This window comes from Phalaenopsis equestris, unplaced genomic scaffold (assembly GCF_001263595.1).
Source record: "Phalaenopsis equestris unplaced genomic scaffold, ASM126359v1 Scaffold000907, whole genome shotgun sequence".
Lineage (NCBI taxonomy): Eukaryota > Viridiplantae > Streptophyta > Magnoliopsida > Asparagales > Orchidaceae > Phalaenopsis > Phalaenopsis equestris.
In genome coordinates, this window is record NW_018165346.1 from 39,568 (window position 1) to 63,523 (window position 23,956).

A 23,956-nucleotide genomic window follows, 5' to 3' on the forward strand; every position below is an offset into this window, starting at 1 on the left:
TCTCTTTCTGATAACATCCATAGGTGAGTGCCCCCACTGAAATTTTTCAATAAGATCAAATTTGAATTTTTCCGTTAGGGTAAAAATTTCTAAGTCTGAGAAAAAGATTGATGCTTTTTCACCTTTCCTACTTCCCTTCTAAACAAAAGGGCAATTATCTGTATAATCGCGACAATTCTTATAACTTGAGGGGAAAACCACTGCGGACTCCACCTGAGGGTTACCCATCACGTGGGCAAAGGAGGCTTTTGTCGGTTCAGCCAAAGAAGAAGGAAGTGCCATCAGAACAAGGAGATGTGCTGATGTTCACCTGCAGTGAGTTCCTGACAAGCAGATGAAACGAAGCTGTTGCTGTCGGGCCGGAGAGCACGGGCGCAGACGCAAACAAAAGAAATGAAGCGTCGAAACAGAAGGAACGAAACTGTCCGGCGCAGAAGCTGGGAAAGGCGCAGCGTCGAAACACGAAAGACGCAACCGCGAAATGAAGCGTCGAAACAGAAGGAACGAAACTGTCGAAACACGAAAGACGCAGAATCTGGGAAAGGCGCAGCGTCGAAACACGAAAGACACAACCGCAACAACGCACGCCGATGCAAATACGAGCCAAAATTTGCGACCGATGATACCGACGTAGACACATATGCAGACCAGAGCAAGAGTCGACGAAACGAGTTGCGAGCCCCTCTCCTTCGAGTGGTAGAATCAAGTACGACAGAAATCTCCATTGGAAACCCTAGCAAAGTTCTTGACCGCCGGCGACATCGTTTTTAATAAATGGTTCTATATATATATATATGGACAATGCAATAAAATTATGAGCTCATAATATATATCTCTTATCGTGACTTTCTGGCTGCTTGACTCTTAAAATACCCATATTTGCTTCTCCATCATATAAGTGACTTTGTACCATCACTTTTGGACCTTGGCCAAATAATTATCAACGATAATTTTGTTTGGCATGCCGTACTACTTGGGACTTTTTTGACTATTAGCCTTAGAAGTCTAGAGTTTCTTTTTTTTTTTTGGCAATTTTTGCCGTACTACTTGGGACTTTTTTGACTATTAGCCTTTGAAGTCTAGAGTTTCTTTTTTTTTGGCAATTTTATTTTTTTTTTGGCAATTTTTAATCTTGTGCCAAGTTGTACATTGAATTTTTAGCAAATCATTGATTTATTTTTGTGTGTTTTTTTTGAAAGTTCCTGCTATTCAAACTGTAGGCTGACCTCCATGCTCTTACCTTACATTTTCATTTTTTTTTCCGTCAGTTCTTCTATAAGTTATATTCATTATAGAATTGCTATTTTTTGTGTTAAATTGGCTGAAACTATGTTTTATTGAGTTTTTTCTGCTCTTTAGTTTCTTGCAGGGAAGAGTGTTGAAATTATAAATAAGGATGCCTCACGGGAGAAGACTAAGGAGGTAGATGAACTGTCAAGGTTTGTAAAATATAAAGTTCATGTTTCCACATTTTTTACCTAGTTGACATCACCGTGTTTAGCAGGAACTTTATCAATGGGCTTGCTTCATATCAAAGCCCCATTAAGGTGTCCATGAACCAAATTCAATTAAATTCATTATCAATGGTAATCAAAGCCTTTCTAGTGACTCTTTAAGACAAACAATCTTCTTAAGCAAACCAAACCATTGTTCAACCCCAATTGACCCAAAACACCCGAACTTCAAATTGGTTAACCCAAACTAAAACCTTGTTCATAAACAATAAATGGACATACTCCGAGCCAATTCAAACTATAGTATTTACTCTCATGGCATGAGCATCTGTCCTGATTTTAGTTTCCTATTTTACGTGAGACATTTTGTTAAGTTCATTTGATATAGAACTATTATGGTTTAGCCAAACTTCTTGAATGGAATTGAGTTCAAAGGAACTTTAATTGCAGGTATTTGTTTTCGAATTCTAAATGTAACATATCATAATTTTGGTTGATGCTTTTGAAAGGTTTTAATGCGGTGGGTTTCTTTCTTGCTGCTGGTGATGGATCTCTGCGGTCTATTAGTTTTTTCAATTGAGTGATGCCATTCTGGTTAGTAGATGGATTGGTTTAGGATTGAGAACTGAGAAAAATCTGTTGACCCAGGTTGATGGTCAGATTTGATTATTGTAGTTGTTCTTCAGGAAACTATTTTCTACCTGCTTCACAGGCCTATTTTGATGTGATCAGTCTTTCATTTTGATTATTTCAATCAAATAGAAATCTTCTTTTAAGAGGTCATGATCTCGGTGATGCTTTCTTATAAAAGGAGGTTGCTATGGTTCTTTGTTAATAGAATAAATTCATGCTTGTTAAACACCTTAATGGCTACATATTGTATCCTAGAACACATGGATAAGGTAGGATATCTTGCATTAATGAGCATACTAAGCAGAGGAATGAGTTAATGAATATTTGTTTAAATATCACTTGAATTCATTTGATTATTCATAATGTTACAGAATTTGCCATTGGTTCTGTATGATGAACACATTATTGTGTTTTTATAAGGATGACCATATCGAATTTTTATTTTTGAATGAATTTTATTTTTAAATGACCTTAATGGCTATATGTACGATGGAAGACAAACCATTAGACAAAATCTAAAGATGTTTAGTTCCTAATCCATAATAATATCTATTTTTTTGATTTGATTGGGGTTAAGACTTACGATTAGTCTTCATTTTTAATTTGGGTAAACTCATTACTTTGAAAATTGACAAAAATATTAGTTTTTTCAATTTCAATCTTTATATTTGGAGGATGATCAGATTTACTTAGATTTATGAGTCTGTCCAGTATAAACTAGGCAGCCTACTCAAGTGTGTATATGCCAAATTTGAGTTTTGAAAGATCATAGAGTTCAAATTTATTCCATGTGTAATGCTTGTATTTGTGATGCTGGCATTACTCTTATCGAGGAGTTGAAACGAGCAAGAGAGGGTTCTATGTGACCATTTAAGAGGAGACGAGAAAGTGAGTGAGGGTAAGCTATGTGAGGCGCTATATGTGTGATTTGCGATTGAGCAACGAGTGATCGATGGGATTTTCGGGCAGCTCGAGGGTGGAAGACGGTGTTTTAATGCGTGTGGAGGAGCGAAAGCATAGAAAATTTTTATGCAAGAGCACTAATTGAGAGCAAGAAGGTGGCTCGACTTTAGCATCAAGCTAATTGAACATGTAGATGTTCAAGCGCACGAAAGAGGAAGATGACTTGATTTGGTGTTTCGTGTTGGCCTTGATGAACAAATCAATATCTATTTTTTGTTGTGCAGATTCGACTAACAGTGGACGAGGAAAAGGAAAGACGAGGGCTGCACACAATGTCAGAAAAGCGATTGAGCAAGCCTTCCGCTTGATTTGAACATGTGAGGGGTTTCATTAAGCAAGCATAATTGGTGATATAACATGCGATAGGCGGGATTTTCTATTATGTATTCATCATAGATCACAGAAGATCTCTATTTAAATGATTAGATACGATATTCGAAGAATAATATATTATCTCGAGGGATTGAAATATTGCCTTAAAATGGATCTAATCACCAGATGATGAAAATTTTCATGATTTATTGGTCTATACAGTTAGGTTTTCTACCTTACCTCACGGATAAGAATTTTTTTATTCTGGGATCTAATATCTTTACTAGGGGAAGCCCTCACAGTTAATTACATCTCAAGAGTAGTGACTCGTGAGAATACTCTCGATTAAAGTTTGGGCTTATATACTTTACAATATCGGTATGTGTTTGTGAGATGATTGATATTGAAAACTCAGATTGAGAGATTGGAATGATCTCAGTGGAGTTGAAGGGATTTAAATGGGCTTGATTACGGTTGATTCACTTGAACTGAGAACTTGATATAATGCCCAAATTCTAGAAACCAGGTAAAGCTCGACTTATTTAAAAAGTAACAAAAAATTTTGCATCCTCAGAATTTAATCGAAATAATTTTATAAAATGTATGAAATCAATCAATTTGATATAAAACACCATGTAAATTATGAATGGATTAAGGAATATAAAATTTAGAGTTTTTTCAATTTAATTAACTTAATTAATCCTTAATTATCCTAATGTCCTCCAATTCCATAACTTCAACATGTGCACTGTTCATAGTCGACCTATCTCGTCTTTTTGAGCCATTGGATTCAATTTAGAGTTTTTTCAATTTAATTAACTTAATTAAACCTTAATTATCCTAATGTCCTCCAATTCCATATCTTCAACATGTGCACTGTTCATAGCCGACCTATCTCGTGTTTTTGAACCATTGGATTTCATTGAATGGCTGAGGGAGGTAGGGGTCACGTGTAAAGCCGCCTCCCACTCCTTTCTTCTGAATTCTCATCCACGAAGCTGTAGCTGCTCGGGCCACCTTAGCAAGTGGGGAATGAGCAACACACATAAGTCGTGCGCGCATGATAGTGTGTTGCAGGGACATTTTAGGGCTCTAAAGGTTCGAAATTCCTTCCCATCTCCTCTCTCTCTCTCTCTCTCTCTCTCTCGCTTCCTTTTTCCCTCTCGGCAGCTCGGCTGATTCCTTCCCATCTCCTCTCTCTCTCTCTCTCTCTCGCTTCCTTTCTCCCTCTCGGCAGCTCGGCTACTCGGCAGCTCGGCTGGGCGTGCGACTTGCTACATTGCAAGAGTGAGCAGGGGGGTTAAGCAGCACAGAGGGAAGGCACGGGCTACGGTTTAGTCTTTCAGCGTGAAATCTTAAGGTAAGAATTCCTTTTTCTCGATATACGCTCATTCCTTTCCTAACCCTCTTATTTTACCATTTACCTCATTTTTTTGCATTTTCTATTTCTGGTAGTCGTCGGAGGTATATGAGGTTTAGGGTATGTTTGGGGCAGCTGTTGATTATTTATAATTTGGTGATAAGCAAATTATTCTGATAATATGATAATTTGCAGATTATCAGAGTAAACTTGATTGCTGTTTGAGGCAACTTATTCAAAATAGCTTATTGATAGCTGCTGCTGGATAAATGACCTTCATGCCCCTGTTTGGTGAAACTATTTGCAAAAACTAAAATGAGAACAGAGGTATATAATAAAGAATCCTGAAATCGTCACGGATCAGTTCAAAAAATGACATACAGTGCTCACACTTTCGTGAGTATCAGAAGAAATAGAAAAAAGATAAATACAATTACAACTACAATGAAAAATATTAAAATATTTAATTTCAAACTCTGACTACGTCTGTTCTTAGCTACACTGTCAACCCGTGAAATCATCGTATCTCGATCACTGTTGGCAGTGTAGCATGTTGGATCCGGTTATCAGGGGAGGAGCTGTCCACAATTCCATCACCTCTTAAAAACATAAAGTTTTGTGTTTGCATGCATATAAGCCAATACCTATATATTCACATAACATCTGAAATTTTTTCTTAAAAACCCATTATACCTCACAAATCTTTCATATGACAGCACAAAAAACGATCACAAGAATTATGTTTTTAAGAGCCTGCGGAATTTCAGACGAAGGATTCCAATAATACGAAGGATCAAAAAATTCTCTACAGTTAAATACGAAGAAATCCAACAAAGAAATCCCTGTAACAAAAACGTAGGATAAAAAATTTCTTCCCACTAATAGCATTGCCCAACACATCTTAGTAATAACATTGCCCAATTCACCATAATTCATACCATCACCTCATCTTAGTAATAACATTGCCCAATTCACCATAATTTATACCATCACCTGCAACGACACAAATAACATTTCTCTATAGGGAAGAGGAGCTGTGCAAAATCATAAAGCATAAGAGGGATACCTGCGAAGTTTCAAACTTTCGATCCACCACCTAAGGCTAGATGAGAAATGGGAGGGGAGGGGTGCACGGGATCGAGGGTCGAGATCAGGGGAGTTTGATCGCAGAGCTAGGGCACGACGGGGACAGGATTGAGGGGCTGAGGAATAATAATCCGCGAGTAAGCGCAGAACGCGGGGTAATGAGAGCGGCGGACGAAAGAATGAATTATACCTAACGAGTCCCTTAGCACGAGAATAGCAAGGGTGAAGTGAAGATTTAGGTGTTAAGAAGAGTTTGGGAGAAAATATGTGATTTCAAAAAAGTAAATTTATGCTGAGAAGCCCATTTAAGGTATGTTTTGGGCAAAAAAGTTATGTTTTCGATTAATGCATGTTATGAGCCTAGATTTAATGAATTATTACGATGCTTATGAATTCCCAATTTGTCTATACGAGGTTGCGAGCTCGAGACGAGTGTGTGGGCACTCGTCGTAGGGCTGTTCCGTCATGTCAGTTGAAATAATTTGGTGCCAATTCAATAAAAATAATTTTCTATCAGTTTTCATATGATTTTTAGTTTGGAACACATTTAGAATTTCCTATATATTATAAATGGATATCTACAATTGAATGTATGAATGCATGTTTAGTTCTCTTACGATACATATGACGCTATGATCATACTATGATACATATGGATATGCTTATGATATTAATTGTCTGCAGGTATTCATTTGTTGTGCTTCTTGTTATTATGCATATGAATATGTTGGATGCATGAATGATAATTTAAATGTAACAATGAATGTTATAGGTAAACTTTTACATGAGTGCTTGCAAGTACACTATGCAGGAATGTAGTATTCCTGACTCCTGATATTTATAAGAAGATAAAACTCTGGGAACCATTGAGATTAGGCAATGACTAAAAGTCAGGGAATCGTTAGTATCAGGGGGGCTATTAATTATGGGGGAAGCCCAACTTTTATCGATAATTTAAATGATATTTGGGAAAGGCTGACGATCTGTGTATGAAAGGGCATTGAATTAGCTGTCTTATACATTTTGAAGTGACAATATTATGAATTGATATTAATATGAAATGACATTTCTATGATTGCATGTAATAAGAAACTTATGAACTTGCTTAAGAACATACTTATGATTTCATGCTTACGACCTGCATGTGTATACTTTAGTCTTGATTTTTGTACTACCTGTTTTTTTATGTTCTCTACTATGTTAATATGTTATGACTTGTGTATAAGCATGTATAGTTTCATATGAGCATGCACGTTTCTTTTCCATATAGAAAATCTTATCTTAGCCCTAATTATTTCTCTCAGCTTGTTGCTCATATTTTGTAGTTGCCTTCCATGTAGGGGTAACAAGCACCGCGGCGAGTAGTCAACTGTGTCTTTGTAATACTTTTGCACGTTAGTTTGGTTGCTTGTACATATAATTTAGGTATATACTTTTAGTATATTGGATTTAGAAGCACTGTATAGTTTGACGCCAGAAATTGTTTGGGTAGTTTTTAGCAGTTCCTGTACACGATGTGGGGAGTTATTCAACCGAGGATTGGAGCTTTTATGGAGTGTTTTGACAACCTTTTCTAAAAGATCTTAAGGGGGTGCTAAGGAAGATTCTTGGGTGGAGAAGAGGGTAAGCTTTTGTTGTAGGATAGAGTAGGAGACCATTTGTGAGGGAATTGGAGAAAATTTCGATTGTAAAGTGAGGAGAGACTTGAGGAAATTGGAGAAAATTTCAATTGTAAAGTGAGGAGAGACTTGAGGGAAGCAGCAAAGGGACTAGGTGATCCTTAAGGAAACATTCTCAGCACTTTGTAAAGGGAGAAAACTAAGTATTATGTACTCTTGATATTATATTTTTATAAACACAATTCTATAGTGGATTTACTTATTTCAAAAAAATGCTGTGGTGTTTTCTAAATGCTTTATGTATACTTTTTACCTTTTCCCTCGTGGTGATTAAGTAGGAAGTGTAGGAATGAAAAAATGCTTTTAAAATTGTTTTAAATCTATAATGTGATGAGTAACCTTCAAGTCTTCATTTACTTTTTATTCCGGCTAAGTGATTAGATAAAATGTGTTGAGATCTATAATGACTCGGGAGTATTATGAAAGAACAACTAGGTTATTCACATTGCTCTATAGGGTATGGTGAAAAGTACTTTGTAGGGAGATGTAAATGTTAGAGAAATAATATTTGATGGATTCAAATTGGGTTTAAGGAATTAAAACCAATTTAATCAACATTTTTTATGCACTCAAGAGAGGGTAAAGAAGAGAGTTGTTCCCATTTGTCACCAGCCTCATTCACAATTTGCATTTTTCATTTCCTTCACTCTACTTGGATCATTACAAGAGAAGATAGCTTTATAACTCGATTATGATCAATCCAAATATATTAAGTAGAATTTCAGTAGAAGTAAATCTCTTAGATTAGTTTGTAATTCAGTAGGAATAGTTAGCACAATTTTAAACCAATCTAATGTCCAAGCTAAGAACGAATTTAGTAGGCTATAACTTTTCCTAAACTTAAAAATCTTGCTCCCTGTGGGTTCGATAACTTGGAATCAAATGTCCTATATTACAAAAATGATACGCACACTTGTGTAAGACCCCAGAGCGAATGTGCACTTAGACTTAAGCCCGCATCAAGCTTTTTGGCCCCATTGCCGGGGAGCGACGGTTTAGTTAACTTAGGAGAATTTTAGTTGAACCATTCAGACCTATATTTGGAAATCTGCATTATTAGTCTTAGTGTGTGATTGCTTGTTTGTTTGGAAAAAAAATTCTAAAAATTTTGTTATGTTTATTTTGTGTGTTTGTGTGAAACTTACTAGTTGAGTTTTTAGTTAGTGGATGCGTAGTTCAGGACATGAAGGATTTGAACCCTACGATTCAGAACTGGAGAGAACTATTAAGAGGATTAGAAAGCTGAAAAGAGTTCACGAAATTGTAGAAGGAAGGACGAACAATCAACAAATCAATTTAGATACCCAAGAATCAATTAATGATCATCATAATACGCATAGAGCATTAAGGGATTACGTTAATCCTACGGCAGATGAAATTCACTTAAGTATGCAAACCCCTGATGTAGAAGTTAACAGATTTGAACTTAACCTATTATCACTCAAATAGTGCAGAATAATCAATTTGGGGAACCCCATATAAGGATCTAAATTGACACTTAGCATTTTTTTAGAACTTTGAGCTACATTTCCCTATAATGGCGTGTCAAATGACACAGTGAAACTTAGGCTTTTTTTCTTTTTCCTGAGGAATAAAACTAAAATGTGTTTGAACTCATTAACACCTGAATCAATTAGGATGTTGGGGTAAATTAACTAAAAAATTCCTAGCTAAGTCTTTTTCACCTTCTAAAATAGCTAAACTGTGGAATGATATTACTTCATTTTGCCAACACAAAGGCGAGTCAATATATGACACTTGAGAATGATTTAAGGAGCTTCTTCAGAAGTGCCCACATCATGCACTACCCAATTGACCAACTGTTCTCACTTTTTATATAAGGAGCTTCTTCAGAAGTGCCCACATCATGCACTGCCCAATTGACCGACTGTTCTCACTTTTTCTCATGTCAAGACCATTTGATTAGACTTATTCTCTGATTGAGAAGATGACAACTAACAATTTTCAATGACTTTGAGAGAGTAAACCCTATGAAGGTAGCTAGTGTACATGACACAGATGTGCTTTCGATTTTAATTTCTCAGGTAGCAGCTATATGCTAGACTAATTTTTAATGAATCAACCTTAAGTACCTTCAAAAATTGAGAAAAATTCATTTGGACAATTGGTTGATGCTAATACTTCATCATTTGAGACTCTAAATACAATCAACAATGGATCTAACAACTCTTATTCCAATTTCTATAATTCAGGTTGGAAGAAGCATCATAACTTTAACTAGAACAACAACTCTGATGGGGTAAACCAACAATGAGGAAATATCCAAGCAAATTCATTAGAAAATTGGAATAACTAGGGTAGTACTAACTACAGACTTTCTTATCCTCCAGTATTTAACTCTAACCCACAATTCATGGAAAATAAACTGTCTTGGGAGGAAGTTTATTGCAAATGGAGAATCAACTGGAAAGTCAAGGTGCAACAATTAGGAACATAGAAAACCAGTTGGGACAGATTGCTAACTCACTTAGCAATTGACCACTACAACTCTTCCTAGCAACACTGAGATTAATCCTAAGGAGAAAAATAGTGAGGATGTAAAAGCTGTTCAATTAAGGAATGGAGGAGAATTAGAGGATGTAGTTTAGAAAGACGTTAAAATTGAAAAAGAGTCTATAGAACCTAAAAAATCTATGGAAGATATTTCTAAATACTTAGAAAAACAATCTCATCAACTAAAATTAATTTGAAAAAACCACCATCACCATTTCTTCAAAGGCTTTAAAAACAAAAATTAGATCAACAATTTTCAAGATTTTTGGAAGCATTTAAGAAGCTGATTATTATTTTTTTTTTTGCTGAGACTTTAGAGCAAATGTCTGATTATGTAAAGTTTATGGAAGACATTATTATAAGAAATTTAAATATTATCAGACAGTAACACTCAGCGAGGAGTGCAGTGCCATCATTTAGAAGAAACTTGCTCAGAAGCTTAAGGTTCCTGGTAGCTTTACTATCCCTTGTGCAATTAGAGAGAGATTTTATGACAAAACATTACGTGATCTTGGAGCCAGTGTAAACTTTATGCCACTGTCTATATTCAAAAGTTAGGACTAGGAGAGGTGTCTCCTACTATTGTGACCCTTTAATTAGCTGATCGATCGATCACTTATCTAAGAGGGTGGACAAATTTATCTTTTCTGTTGATTTCACTGTTTTTAATATGGAGGAAGATAAATAAATGCTTATAATATTTAGGTAGATCTTTCCTATCTACTGGACGAGCTATGATAGATGTGCAAAAATGTGAATTAACTATGAGGTTAAATGACAACTAAAAGAATATCTTCATATAGACTCATATTTGACAAAGCTTGTCACTTAACAGTGAAATTAAAACATAAAACTGACTGGACTGTTATAGAGTTCAATTACAACATGACGGATGATGGTTAGAAAAGGTTACTACAGTTAAATGAACTCGATGGAATTAGACATGAGTCTTATGAAAATTTCAGAATTTATAGAGAAAATGACAAAGTGACACAATTAAAAGATTTTTAGGAAAAATTTTGAGCTTGGATACGAGGTTTTACAGTATAATACACGATTAAAATCATTTCTCAGAAAACTTAAGTCCAGGTCGTCAAAACCATTTACTATAGTAAGAGTTTATTCTTTTGGGGCAATTGATATTAAAGATCATAAGAGTGGTTAAATATTTAAAGTTATTGGACATAGACTTAAAATTTTATTTAGGAGGAGAGAGACGATGATAAATGAGATTTTAATGTTGGGTTAACTTTAGTAAATATCTGAATTTGTCGGGCTGAGAACGTTAAACTATGCACTTCTTGGGAGGCAACCCAAGTTTGTGTTTGTGATTTTTTTTTATTGTGGTATGAATTGTTTGTACTTGTGTGTTGATGTTTAGGTTTGAGAGTGCTTTGATTTAATTAGAATTGTGTGAATTGAGGGAGGTGAATCCTTAGTCTTCTCGTTGTCACTGAATTTAATATGTTTTTTGATAAAGTAGAATCCGCTTTGTAAGCTTGTTCTTCCAATTTTCATCCTGAAATTTTTGGGATTTTTGGTGGAGGTGGAAATGGGTATTTTGGGGAGAATTTAATTAAGCCCATAACTTACATTTTGTAGACATCCACATCATTTATTAGCTTCATTCTTTTGGATTTTTATTGTTACTACTTTTCTATGGCTTTGTTGCGCGGTTTTTGTGGTGCGTTGTAAATGTCTTTCAATACTGCAATACACACACGACTACATAAATAGTAAATATGCAGTTTAATCTTAATAAAAATAAATTCAGGAAAAATAGTTTTATATCTTAAAATCTTTAAGCTGTCAAACCGTAATAATAACGCAAATATACGTATCACTCAAGTAATAAAGTGCTCTAATGGAGACCTAAATATCGATCCCACAGGGAGTTGAAAATTCTTATGGTTATAACGTCAAACACAATATTCAAACTATAAAACCTAAGTAAACAAAACAAATCTAAAGTAAATTTAATTTGCACTAAATGAAATGCAGTTAAAAAAACTAGGTTAATTATGCTATTTGTTAAACTTCAAATGTAAACTTATAAAGACTAAACAAAATTTTGTAACGAAGAGTTTAAATTTAAGAAAATATCATTCTTCTTTACAATGAGTTTATAGGTTGTGAAGTAATTAAAATCATTTAAAATTATATATAAAGTTATTTTGTGCTAAATAGGAGCAATCATATTCCTTACCCTCTGAGTGTGCATGAAGAACATTGACTAATCCAGAATTTGGTCCCTAAATCCGTTGTTAGGTTGAGAGAATATTGACTGCCACTCCAGATCTCTCATTTCTCCCTCCCCTAAGGGCTAACAATCTTGCTTTAGTTTCGAAGTAACTGAACCAAATTGGGGATTTTAATCTGTCAACTTAAAATCTCTAATTTTCCTCCATCAAAATATATTTCTCTATTCATTTGTACTCAACTCTAGGGACTATATTCTCACCCATGAAATTGAATGTGACTCTTATCTTGTTGTAGAAAGCATAGCCCTTTCGGATTTTATGTTTCTCAGCAAATTTTAACATTTCAATTGGCTAGATCGAAAAGTAAATGAAGATTAGAGTTCAAATCATCACAATTTATTGACATTTAAAACTTTACATAATAAAATTAATTCTTCACAAAACCATATCTCAGTGTAGGAAAAATGATAAAGAAGACTACTCGGAATTCATGAGAAAGAAACGACAAAATATATATTATATATATAAAAACAAGTTTACAAAACAAATAAAGAAAAAACACAACTTATCTCAGACTCCTTTTCAAGCAAATCACTTGAAGTTCCCTTTAAGCACTCTTTTTTTACAATCATACTTAATTTTCTCTTAGAAATGTAATTAAGAAGAAATTTGTCACCTTTCCTCTCTCTTACAACTCTAGAAGAAAAACCTAACTCTTCCTCCAATACTCTCTCTCACGGCACCCTTGACTTCTCTTCAAACCTCTCACCCCCTTGACTTCTCTTCTTCATACCTCTCGCCCTCTTGACTTGCTAAAATCTCTTTTTTTTTAATTAGGGTCAACCTTCATTTCAAAAAGAATTCAAAATTCCCTCCTTTTTCCCCAAAAAGGCACACCTCTTCACACCAAGAGACATATATCTTCATTCAAGAGCCTTTCCAAAGTGTTTAGATGCATTGAATCACTCCATGAGGTGTTTGAATTAATTGGAGTTTCTAGAACCGCTAAAAAATAGTCAATGACCGCTTTACTCTGTTTTAATTCTTCTCTGGCGCCTCTAGCGCCAGCCTACTGAAGCCTGCGCTGTGCTCTAGATTCTGACGCCCCTTCATTGTAAAATGGAGCCTCTGGCGCCAGCTCTCTATATATTGGTGCCTTTGACGACAAAATATATATTATATATATAAAAACAAGTTTATAAAACAAATAAAGAAAAAAAGTAACTTATCTAACACTCCTTCTCAAACAAATCTGTTGAAGTTCCCTTTAAACACTTTTTCTCTTTACAATCACACTCAATTCTCTCTTGTAAATGTAATGAAGAAGAAATCTCTCATCTTCTCTCTTCTCTTACAACTCTAGAAGAAAATACTTTCTTCTCCCAAGACTTCTCTCTCACGCCAACCTCTTCTCTTCAAACCTCTCACCCCCCTTTCTTCTCTAGACTCCTCTTTTTAATTAGGGTCAACCTTTATTTCAAAGGAATTCAAAATTCCTTTTTTTTCCCTAAAAGGCACACATTTTCACACCAAGAGACAAGTCGCTTCATTCTAGTGTCTTTCCAAAGTGTTTAGATTCATTGAATCACTCCATGGGGTGTTTGAATTGATTGGAGCCTTAAAAAACTGCTCAAAAATAGTCACTAACCACCTTACTCCGTCTTATTTCTTCTCTGGCACCAACCTACTAAAGTTCGCACTGTTATGGATTCTGGCACCAATTCTGGTGCTTCTGGCGCCGTTTCTCTGTAAAATGGCACTTCTAGCCCCAGTTTCTGACACCTCTGGTGCCAATTCTAGCTCCAGGATGTTGAAATGCTCCATTTTGACTCCAAATTTATTTCTTTTTTCTCCTTTTTGCTCCACTTGCCTAAAATTGATATACCTGCAACAGAACATGAAAATATCTTTCTTTAAAGTGCATTATCATAAAAATTAAGCATAAAATGTATATATAAAATTGCACATTATTTTGGTGTATCACACCAGCAAAGATGTCTGGTCGGTGGAATAGCCCACAACGCCCATGCATTGTAAACCCCGCTGGAGGTGGTTCCTTTCCCATTAGTGACAAGATCTATGTATATGTATGTATGTATATGTATGTATGTATATGTATGTATGTGTATGTATGTATATGTATGTATACATATGTATGTATACATATCTATATATTCCTCATAAAGAGTCGTGGACTCAAGTTTATGTCATTTTGCTGTAATATTTGCAGGGAAGTTGCAGTAGATATTGCGTCGCGGAGAATTGTGACAGTGAGTTTTTTCCTTTTTGTTTTCTTCTGTTTGGGGTTTCTAACCTCGCTTTTTTTTAAGGGCTGTTTCGCTACAGCTGGGTATAACTAAGCAGGATTTAATAGATATTACAAATCCAGATATCTCTAATAGATTAAATTCTTAAAAAGTTGTTTGACTGTTTGTTTCTGGATTTAGGAGCTATGAGAGGAGAAACTCTTTAACAAATATTGGATTTAAGCAATAACGAGTGAATTAGGATTTGTGAAAGCAGTTGGATTAAAATTTCGATAAGTTCTGTTTGATAGGATTCAATCTATCTTGCTTAAATTCTTCCTAGAATAAAATACCGAGCAATTCAGAAGACTGACAAAATCTTCTTTAATTTTCCTGTGATGTGTCAGCTTTTGGAATTCGATATGGAAAGTTCTGTGGTGTAGGGTGGAGTGGTTGCCCTGGAGAGAAGCCCTGCGATGATCTTGATGCTTGTTGCATGGCTCATGATGAATGTGTAGGAAAAGCAGGTTATTTATTTTTATTTATCGTGAAATTGAATTACTGAATTATATAGTTATTTAGCTATGTTGAGTTTCATGTGATATTACTTGTAATATCTGTGATTATTGTTTAACCTGTAGATTGTTGGGTTCACAAAATTCCCAAGAAATTATGAAATTAAAGCACTGACGAAAGCTGAATTGACTTCAGATTATGGCTTTAGTAACAATCATGTTGGAATGATTAAGCTTGTTTTTAAAAACCATTTAGTGTTAATAATCTTGTTTGTTTGATCTAGGAACTATTTCTAGACATCAATTTGTACGAATTGTTTGAGTTTTCCTTTTGCATGGAAGGCAATCAAATTTCTAATGGAAGTGTTTCATTCAAATTTGAAATGTGGAATGATCCAATCCACTCAAACTGTAGCTCTAATAATCCCTTAGGAAGGAATGTCCCGAATAAGATCTGTCTGGTGGCTTTGGGCACACATATTGATGTGAGTGCATTATAAGGTGTCAATCCTTCTACAATGAAGTTTATAAAAAAGAATGATTAATAGTTTGCCATGTTCATATTGTATTATGCTTTATTTCATTTATTTGGAATTGTGGGATTTTTATGAAGCTGGTGATGCTTGTAATAAGGAGATGCTTGATGAAAATTGAGATAAAATTATTGCTTCTTTCTTTTCCTCTTGAGTGATTGACTTCTCTCTTCATCCTCATTTGATTATTGTGAAAGGTTATCATGCTCTTAGGGGCCATTTGGGGTTTTTATTTTTTTTGTCTTTTATTTTGTTTTATAAACAAAATAAAAGGATTCAATGGAGAAAAAGGATTCACGTAGCCAACCGCACGTAGTGGGATTAAGGCTTTGTTGTTGCTCTGTCTTTTATTTTGTTTTTTTATATGTTTGAAGTTGAAATAAAATATGCTTTTTATGTTATGACACACTTGGTTGTTTTTATAAAGACTCAAAATATCTTTTACATGTTTTTGAGTATTTTTAAAAGTAGTCAAATTTATATTTGAAAATAAAAATTAAAACACACAAAAAATGTACTAAGACAAACATGTTTTTTCAATATAAGCTAAAAAAATACAAAAAATAAAAACAAAAGTGAGCTCTTACCATTCTTTGTTTGATTGGCTGCTATCTTGATCTCTATCCCTTGTCACTCGTAGCTCTTAAATCATGAATCCTCCAACAGTAGGCCTCTTAAATCTCCATCTTCATCCATCTTATGGTGTTTAGGCTTTCAGAATGTGTGGAAGAATCCACTTACATTGGATGCGGTTTGACCAATTTGACATAGTTAGCCTCTTATCAAAACTGACTCAATCAAAATTATGTAGTTTCTTCCTATGGTATTTGGGCTTTGAGAATGTGTGAGAGAATTGTTGACCTTATTTTTTTGTGAGGTTTATCTTATGATAGCTCTCTCTAGAGCTTAGGATCTAGCTTTATTGTTTTCCTTAGCGGCTCTTCTAGAAGATTAGTGGTGGAACCAATACCAAGCTAGAATTTCAAACATCTCTTAACTCATTGTGGTTCATACGCTTGACTTCAAATCCTTGACATTTGGTTGAGCTGGTTTCAGTTAATTTATTTGAGACTCAGAGTTTAGTTCCCATAGGAGTGAAAATGCCTCAAGCGACCATTTGACTCTAGAGAGCTCTCACTTTACATATTTCCTTCACAAATACCTTAGATAATTTTCTCTTTAGTTTAAAGAGCCTATTGGGTATTAGGCTTACCTTGTGCCAAGACAGGATTCATCTTTTAATAAAAGAAATGGTAAAATAAAGTGTACCAATCAAAAAATGAATTTAACAAAATTATAAATTTAGAGTAAAATTGAAATCAAGATTATGAATTAGTCAAAATTGAAATTAAAGTGAAAGAAAAAAATACAAATTCACCGAAATCATCAAATAAACTTAAATTAAAATTAAAAGAAATTAAATTTAAATAAAATCATCAAATCAACCCCAAATTTGAAATAAAATAAAATTAAAATTCATTAGAACTTCAAAATAAAATCAAAATTAAGACTGATTCATCAAAATTGAAAATTGAAAATAGAAATAAAAATCACATGGCAAAAAAATTGATCTGAAAGTCAAAATAAAAATTAAATAAAAAAAAAGCCAAAATCCAAATAAAAAGGAACCAAAACCACCAAAATTTTCATTAAAATGACAAAATAGAAATCGATTAATAAAATTATAATAATAGATATTAAAATTAATTTGAAATAAAATAAGGTTACAAAACTTTTAAATAATTAATTTTCACGAATTAAGCCACTAATCTATGTCATGATCCAAATTCACCTAATTAATTAAATCCTAAACACTTTTAACCCAAAATTACAACAGATTCATTTTATTAAACAAATCAAATCAAAGCAAAGCAAATCTCATTGAAATTTCATTCAAGACAAATCAAAGGTAAATCCATCTCATTCAAATTAAGCCAAGTTCAATGGAAGTCAAAGATGAATCCAAAACATTAAGTGCAAAAAACACGTGACAAAATCCCATTAAAAAAACAAAAAATCTTAACATAAGCTCCTGATTATGAGAAGGCTAGAGTCTCCTCATTCACACCGATCATAGAGGAGGAGCCACATTCCTAAATCCCTCGTTACTTCCCCTCCTGCTCGAACCCCTTGCATATGCCCTGCTCCCTCTCTTGGTTTCGCCAAAACCATCTCTTGTGTGTGAATTAGATGTTCTTGGTGAGATTTATGAGAGAAAGCATACTTATTTGTGTTCTACACTATTGAAATGCCTTATGAGTCATACCATGGGGTTTATGTGAAGGTCCATGGCCAATTGAGATAGATTTCAAGGCAGAAGACACACCTTAGCTTTCTCATTCCAGTATGCAGTTTCATTCTATTATCTCATATCTTATTTATATATATATTTGTTAGGTGCATTAAACCTTTTTCTGGAACTTTACCTCCTTGTGTCAAGTTATCTAAACAATTGTTTCATGGATGGCAGAAAAAAAATAAAATAAAAGGTGCGAGTGATTATGCATTTATTCAGAATAAGGTTAATGTGAGATTCTTGAAATGCTGAATTTAAGAAAGTAAAATTAGTCTTGTAGTCATGGCAAAACCAAGAACAAAGTGGATTATCATGATTCTTCTTGCCAAACCGTAAAAAATCTTCTCCTTCATTTTTAAACCAAGTAGCCCCTATTGATTTTAGAAAACTCTATTATGTTTTGTTGGTCATATATTCTTGTGAGAAAACTGATCGAAAATATCTTTCGAATTAAATTTTAGTTTCATTTATGCTTCACTGCCTGCCAGGTGTGTGGACTCTCTATGGTCCAGTGGGACCCTCAGTGGAGTCGATCCGTGACGAGGGCTTCACGTGATTGGGTGGAGGAGAATGTCACGAACAAAAAATCCCACATCGACTAGGTGTAGGGCCGAAAAACAGTATTCAAGTTCTGGGCTGCCCACCACCCTTTAGAGCTCTTTTGGGAGGTGACAAGTTCATATTAAAGGGATTTTGAGTTTGATTTTCTCTATGTTTTTTTGGTTAGTTTGCACAGCCAGAGAGAACTTCTAGGCTTCATTTGACAACCCTCCTTGATAAATTTTTAATATCTGTACAATTGTGTTTCGAAGTTGACATATACGTGCTAACAATTTTTATGAATTTGACATATGTGATAACAAATTTTTAGAGGTTTACATACATATCATTCAAATGCTTATAAGAACTCCACATGTTATTTAATACTTATGTATTTATATGTACAACATCTCATTCTATAAAATATATATAACTTAAATCTTGATATATTTACATATCTAATACCCAAAATGATGTGTTAAATTTCAAATTTGCTTTAAATCTTATGTATTTACTCATATAACACCTCATTTTACAAATCTGTGTGTGCGTCTATATATATATATATATTTATATGATTAAAATTCGGAAACTAATTCGAGAGATCCAAAATAAAACTTTGAACATAAGTTTCCAAACAAGAAAAAACACTTAAAAACTCAAATATTTAACGTGTAAAAACCCGGGAACAAAAAAAATTATGTAAACACACCATTTCAAAAAATTCACTATGAAGAATGGGGAGAATAATACAAACTACACCACACTGAAGCCTCTTTAATTCTTAGAACACTTCAGACATTGTTTGTCTTATCTATAGCACGAGAGAAAATAGAAATCCAACAACCACTCGCTCGTTCATCTTGTCACATCGATAGTATGTCTTCTCACAGCTAAACTAAAATATAAGCACCAAATTGTAGAGATTCGGTTACAGGCTCATGAGCACCGTCCTTCAACACTGGATTGTTGATTTCTATGTTTTATTGTTGATTTCTATGTTTTTGAAACTAGAAACAAATGTATTTGGGCATGGGGGGTGCCACTTTTCGGCGCCAAATTGTTGAAGGCTATCTTTCGGAAACCTAGATTGGGTGTGCAACACTCCCATTGGCGTCGAGGCACTGTTGCCAAGCTCCGACTCGCCAGCCCACGTTTTGGGATGCTCGAACAATCCTCCAGTTATCACAATCAGGCTCCACAAAATAAAAATCTCTTACTTGAAGACTAGATGTATTCAATTCCACTCAAAATGTACCATCTTCATAGTAATGCACAGTAGTGTGGCTCAACCTTGTTCTCAATCTTCCCGAACTTTGATTGAAGTTACGCATAACTTTAAGTTCTCAACAATAATAGTCTTTAGTCAACATATCTGCAGGATTCTAAGCCGTTTATATCTTCTCCAATGATAATTAACCATCTTATTAGAGTGAACGAATGAAATGATATCTTAGCTGAATGTGTTTCGTTCTGGCATGAAATGCGACATTCTTTATTAGATGAATAACACTCATACTATCACTATGAACCTTTTCGTTCCCTTGCTCGTCCAATTTTGTCATAAAGCCCTGTAGCTAAATCATTTCTTTGTCAGCCACGATGATAGCAATATACTCAGTTTTTGTTGTTGATAATGCAACAACCTTCTATGATTTGGATACCAAACATACTGTTATGCTTCCTTAAGTGAAGATATATTTTACTTCTACCATCAAGGTCTAGATATCCATATAGATCAACCCATGCTCTTTTAAAGTAAAACACTTAGTTGACGGTTCCTCTGAAGAATTTTAGAATCTGCATCACTGCTTTCCAATAATGTTTATCTGGATTACTCATGTACGGGCTGACCACTCTCCCTGCATGTTCAATATTTGACCTTGTACATATCATCATATACATCAAATTTCTAATTGTTAGACATCTCACTACATGTTCATATAGAGTTCTTCTTATTTGTGTTTGCTCTTTTTCAGACTTACGTGATTTTTCCTTAGAAAGCTAAGGGGGTTCAAACTGATTTCATGTTGAACTTGTGTACAAAATCCTCAACATATTCTATCTGAGACAACTTCAGTATACTTGCACCCTTGTCCTCATCGATTCTCATGCCGAGGATTTTGATGGTTGGATATAAATCCTTCGTTTCAAACTTTATTGATAATTGCTTCTTCATTTCCCTAATCTTCATATCTGCTTCTGAAATCAACATGTCATCCATAGAGAAAAGAAGCAATATGATAATTTTCAAATTGTTTAATGAAACAATAATGATTTAATGAAGCAATAATGATCTGCCTAACACTTTGTGATCACTGTCTAACATAAACTTGTTAAACCTCCCCCACTTTCTTGCTTTTTGCTTCAATCCATAAAAGCTCTTCTTCAGTCTGCAGATCATATCTTCCTTTTTTGAAACTTCATATCCTTAGGTTTGCATCATGTATAATTTTTTTCTTTGAAGTCACTATATACATTCATCTTCTCCAGATGTTTTTCTTTGCTACTAACCTTAACACAACACTGATAGTTGTCATCTTCATTATAGGAGATAATATCTAAGTGTAGTCAACTCTTTCATTTTCTCAAAACCCCTTCACAACAAACCTTGCTTTATAGCACTTGCTATCATGAACTTTTCTTTCAGTCTGTAGACCTACTTGTTGTGTAGCATCTCTTTACCATGTGACAATTCTTCCAATTTTATTGTCTGATTTGACATTAGAGGTTGCATCTCATCATCCATAGCAAATTCCCATACGTTTGAGTCTTCAACTTGGGTGATTTATTCATAGCACTCTAATTCACCACCATAAGTGAACAATAAATATATAAAATTGAAGAATATCTTTGTATCATTTATTTTATTCTATTGGACCTCTTGTCTTCAAAAGCTGGTGTATATGGGCTTTCATGTGCTTCATCAGGTTGAGCACATTTAATTTCTCTATCTTCCAGATCACTAACATGTTTGGAGGGGTTTTCAGAAGTAGCTGATGAGAAAATCCTGGGTTCTGTTAGCATATCTTCTTCTAATGAATTTTTTATTTTGATATTCCCATAATTATTAATCATATTAATTTGAGTCATACCCAATGAAAGTACACTTTTCAAATTTTGAATCAAGCTTACTCTTAGATCCTACATCAACACGAACATATGATGAACAACCAAATACTTTTAGGTGAAATAAATTTACTTCTTTGCCACTCCAAGCTTCTTTAGGTAAGCCGTCATTCGAAGGTATTGGTAGACCGTAATTAATCAAAGAAACAACAACGTTGCTGCTCCTGTTTGAAACTGCTTTGGTAAGCTTGCATTCAACCTCATACTCTTGCACGCTCTATGATGGTTCTATACATGCGTCTACAACACCAGTTTATAGTAGTGTTATTGGAACAGTGACCTCATTTTTGATCCCTCTAGAAGCACAAACTCTTGAACCTCTAATTACGATATTTGACACAATTATCTTATCTAAGACAGTTCAACCTCAAATATTTCCCATTCTCAACTAATTTTCCACTTATTAAACAAATCAAATACATTAGAATTATGTTTCAAGAAATACATTCATACCTTTCTTATATGTCATCAATTAAAGCGAAAATATTGAGAACCTTCAATCGAGTGAACTAGAGTAAGACTTAATACATTAGTATGCATGAAATCCAATTTTTTGGATTTCACCATGGACCCACTTTTAAAGAAGTCACATTCTTTTTTTTCCTATCACAAAAATCTATATTTATAAACTTTGCACTATGAAGTTTATTTTAAGGAGGGACTACATACATTTTTCATGCATATAATCAAGCCGTGTTGTCATAGAGTTGCTTAACCTTTTGTTCTAGCAAAAACAATGGATTCAAACATCTCATTGATCAAATAAAGGGTGCCTTCATTAATACCTCGAGCTATCGTCATTGACTCTTTGACAATCTTTCACGAATCACCTGTGAAAGTAGTTACATATCCTGATATTGCGAGCTGACTATAAAAATCAATGTTTTTTTTTAACATAGTGCATGTTTAACTTCATTCTGTTTCTAGGCTGATCCATTTGGTAACCTGATATCAACATCACACTTTCCAATAATATTTTAAGCGTTTTTATCTCTCAAATACCTATTCCCTAAATCACTTTGAGTGTATTTTTTAAACTAACTCTTTGTTGTGACAAGCATAAAAGGAGGAACCTAAATCTACTATCCATGATTTTGTAATATCTATGGACAAACCAAGACTCACTTTGGATTTCATCTATGGAGATTTTTGTAGAGACTTTTTTATCTAGGCCTCCACCAACTTTCTTTGGAGATTCACACTCATTGAGGTGATCTTTCAACCCGTACTTTAAGCGTTCACCTTTGTTATTTCCTCTTCTTGACTTGGAATTTTCTCTCCTGGGCTTGAACCTCTCAAATTGTGTTTCAATCCAGATTTCTACTGCTAGCTTCAACATTCAAATTAGAATTTGAGGTTTCACCACTAGCGTTATTGTGAACTTCTTTATTCAACACTAACCCGACAATATTATCAAAATTTGATTACATGTTATTTGAAGAGTTGCTCACCGTAAGAACTAGTTCATCCCAACTATCTGGCAATAACGATAGGATTAACAACGCCCTAATCTCGTCATCAAACTTGATGCCAACAAAACACAACTTGTTTGTCATAGTTTTGAAGTTATTCAACTATTCAACTATTGAACTGTCATCCACCCTCTTCATATTGAATAATTTCTTCATAATTTTATTTTTTATTGGATACATTCTTGTTAGTGCAAATATAAGATCAACATTAGTCTTCTCATTCACAATTTTGAAAGCAACAAATGAGGATAATAAAATTTAGATCAAACCTAGTGTTGTTGATCAAGAACTTACCATTCTTCCATATTCATCGGTACTGACTTCTTCGTGATTCTATTTATTGGCAAACACAATTTTCTTCATACTATAAATCTTCAATTTGCATTTTCCAGAGAGCAAAGTTTGAACTATTGAACTTCTTCAACTTATACCTTGCTTCGTCGGTCATTGTCCTGCTCAAACCAAAATTTTCAGAAAACCCCACTTTGATACCAATTTTTGTGGGAGATATATGATTAAAGCGCGAAAATTGATTCGAGAAATCCAAAAAAAAACTTTGAACAGGAACACACAAATGAAGAAACATTAAAAAAAATAAATGATTTAACATGAAAAATCCGGGAATACAAAAAAACCATGGAGCCACACTACATCGAGAAATCACTCTAAATAAATGAGGATAATGGTAAAAATTACTTTACAATCAAGCCTCTCTAGTTCTTGTAACACTTCAGGAATTATTTCCCTTCTCTATCACACATGACAAAATATAAATCTAACATCACGTACTCGTTTCCTCGTTTGTATTTACTCAACGATCGTTTGTCTTCCTGTAGCGAAACTGAAATATAAACACTGAACAATAGAATCAGTACTGGATTGTCGCGTTCTCTACTTCCGAAACTGGAAACAAATGTATCTAGGCATGGGGGCACTACTCCTGGGCACTGAATTGTCAATGACTTTGTTTTGGAAGTCTAGAATGGGCGCTGAAGCGCTCCCACTGGCTCTGAGCCGCTGCTG

At 34.3% G+C, this 23,956-nt stretch overlaps 1 protein-coding gene across 1 annotated transcript in view; it reads left to right on the forward strand.

Moving 5' to 3' along the window:
- Nucleotides 1-23,956, forward strand: part of LOC110032288 — a 38,340-nt gene that overhangs the window by 9,880 nt on the left and 4,504 nt on the right. The window contains exon 2 of the mRNA XM_020735864.1: nt 1,360-1,439. Coding sequence (XP_020591523.1) covers nt 1,360-1,439 — 80 coding nt within the window. The remainder of the gene's footprint in view (nt 1-1,359; nt 1,440-23,956) is intronic.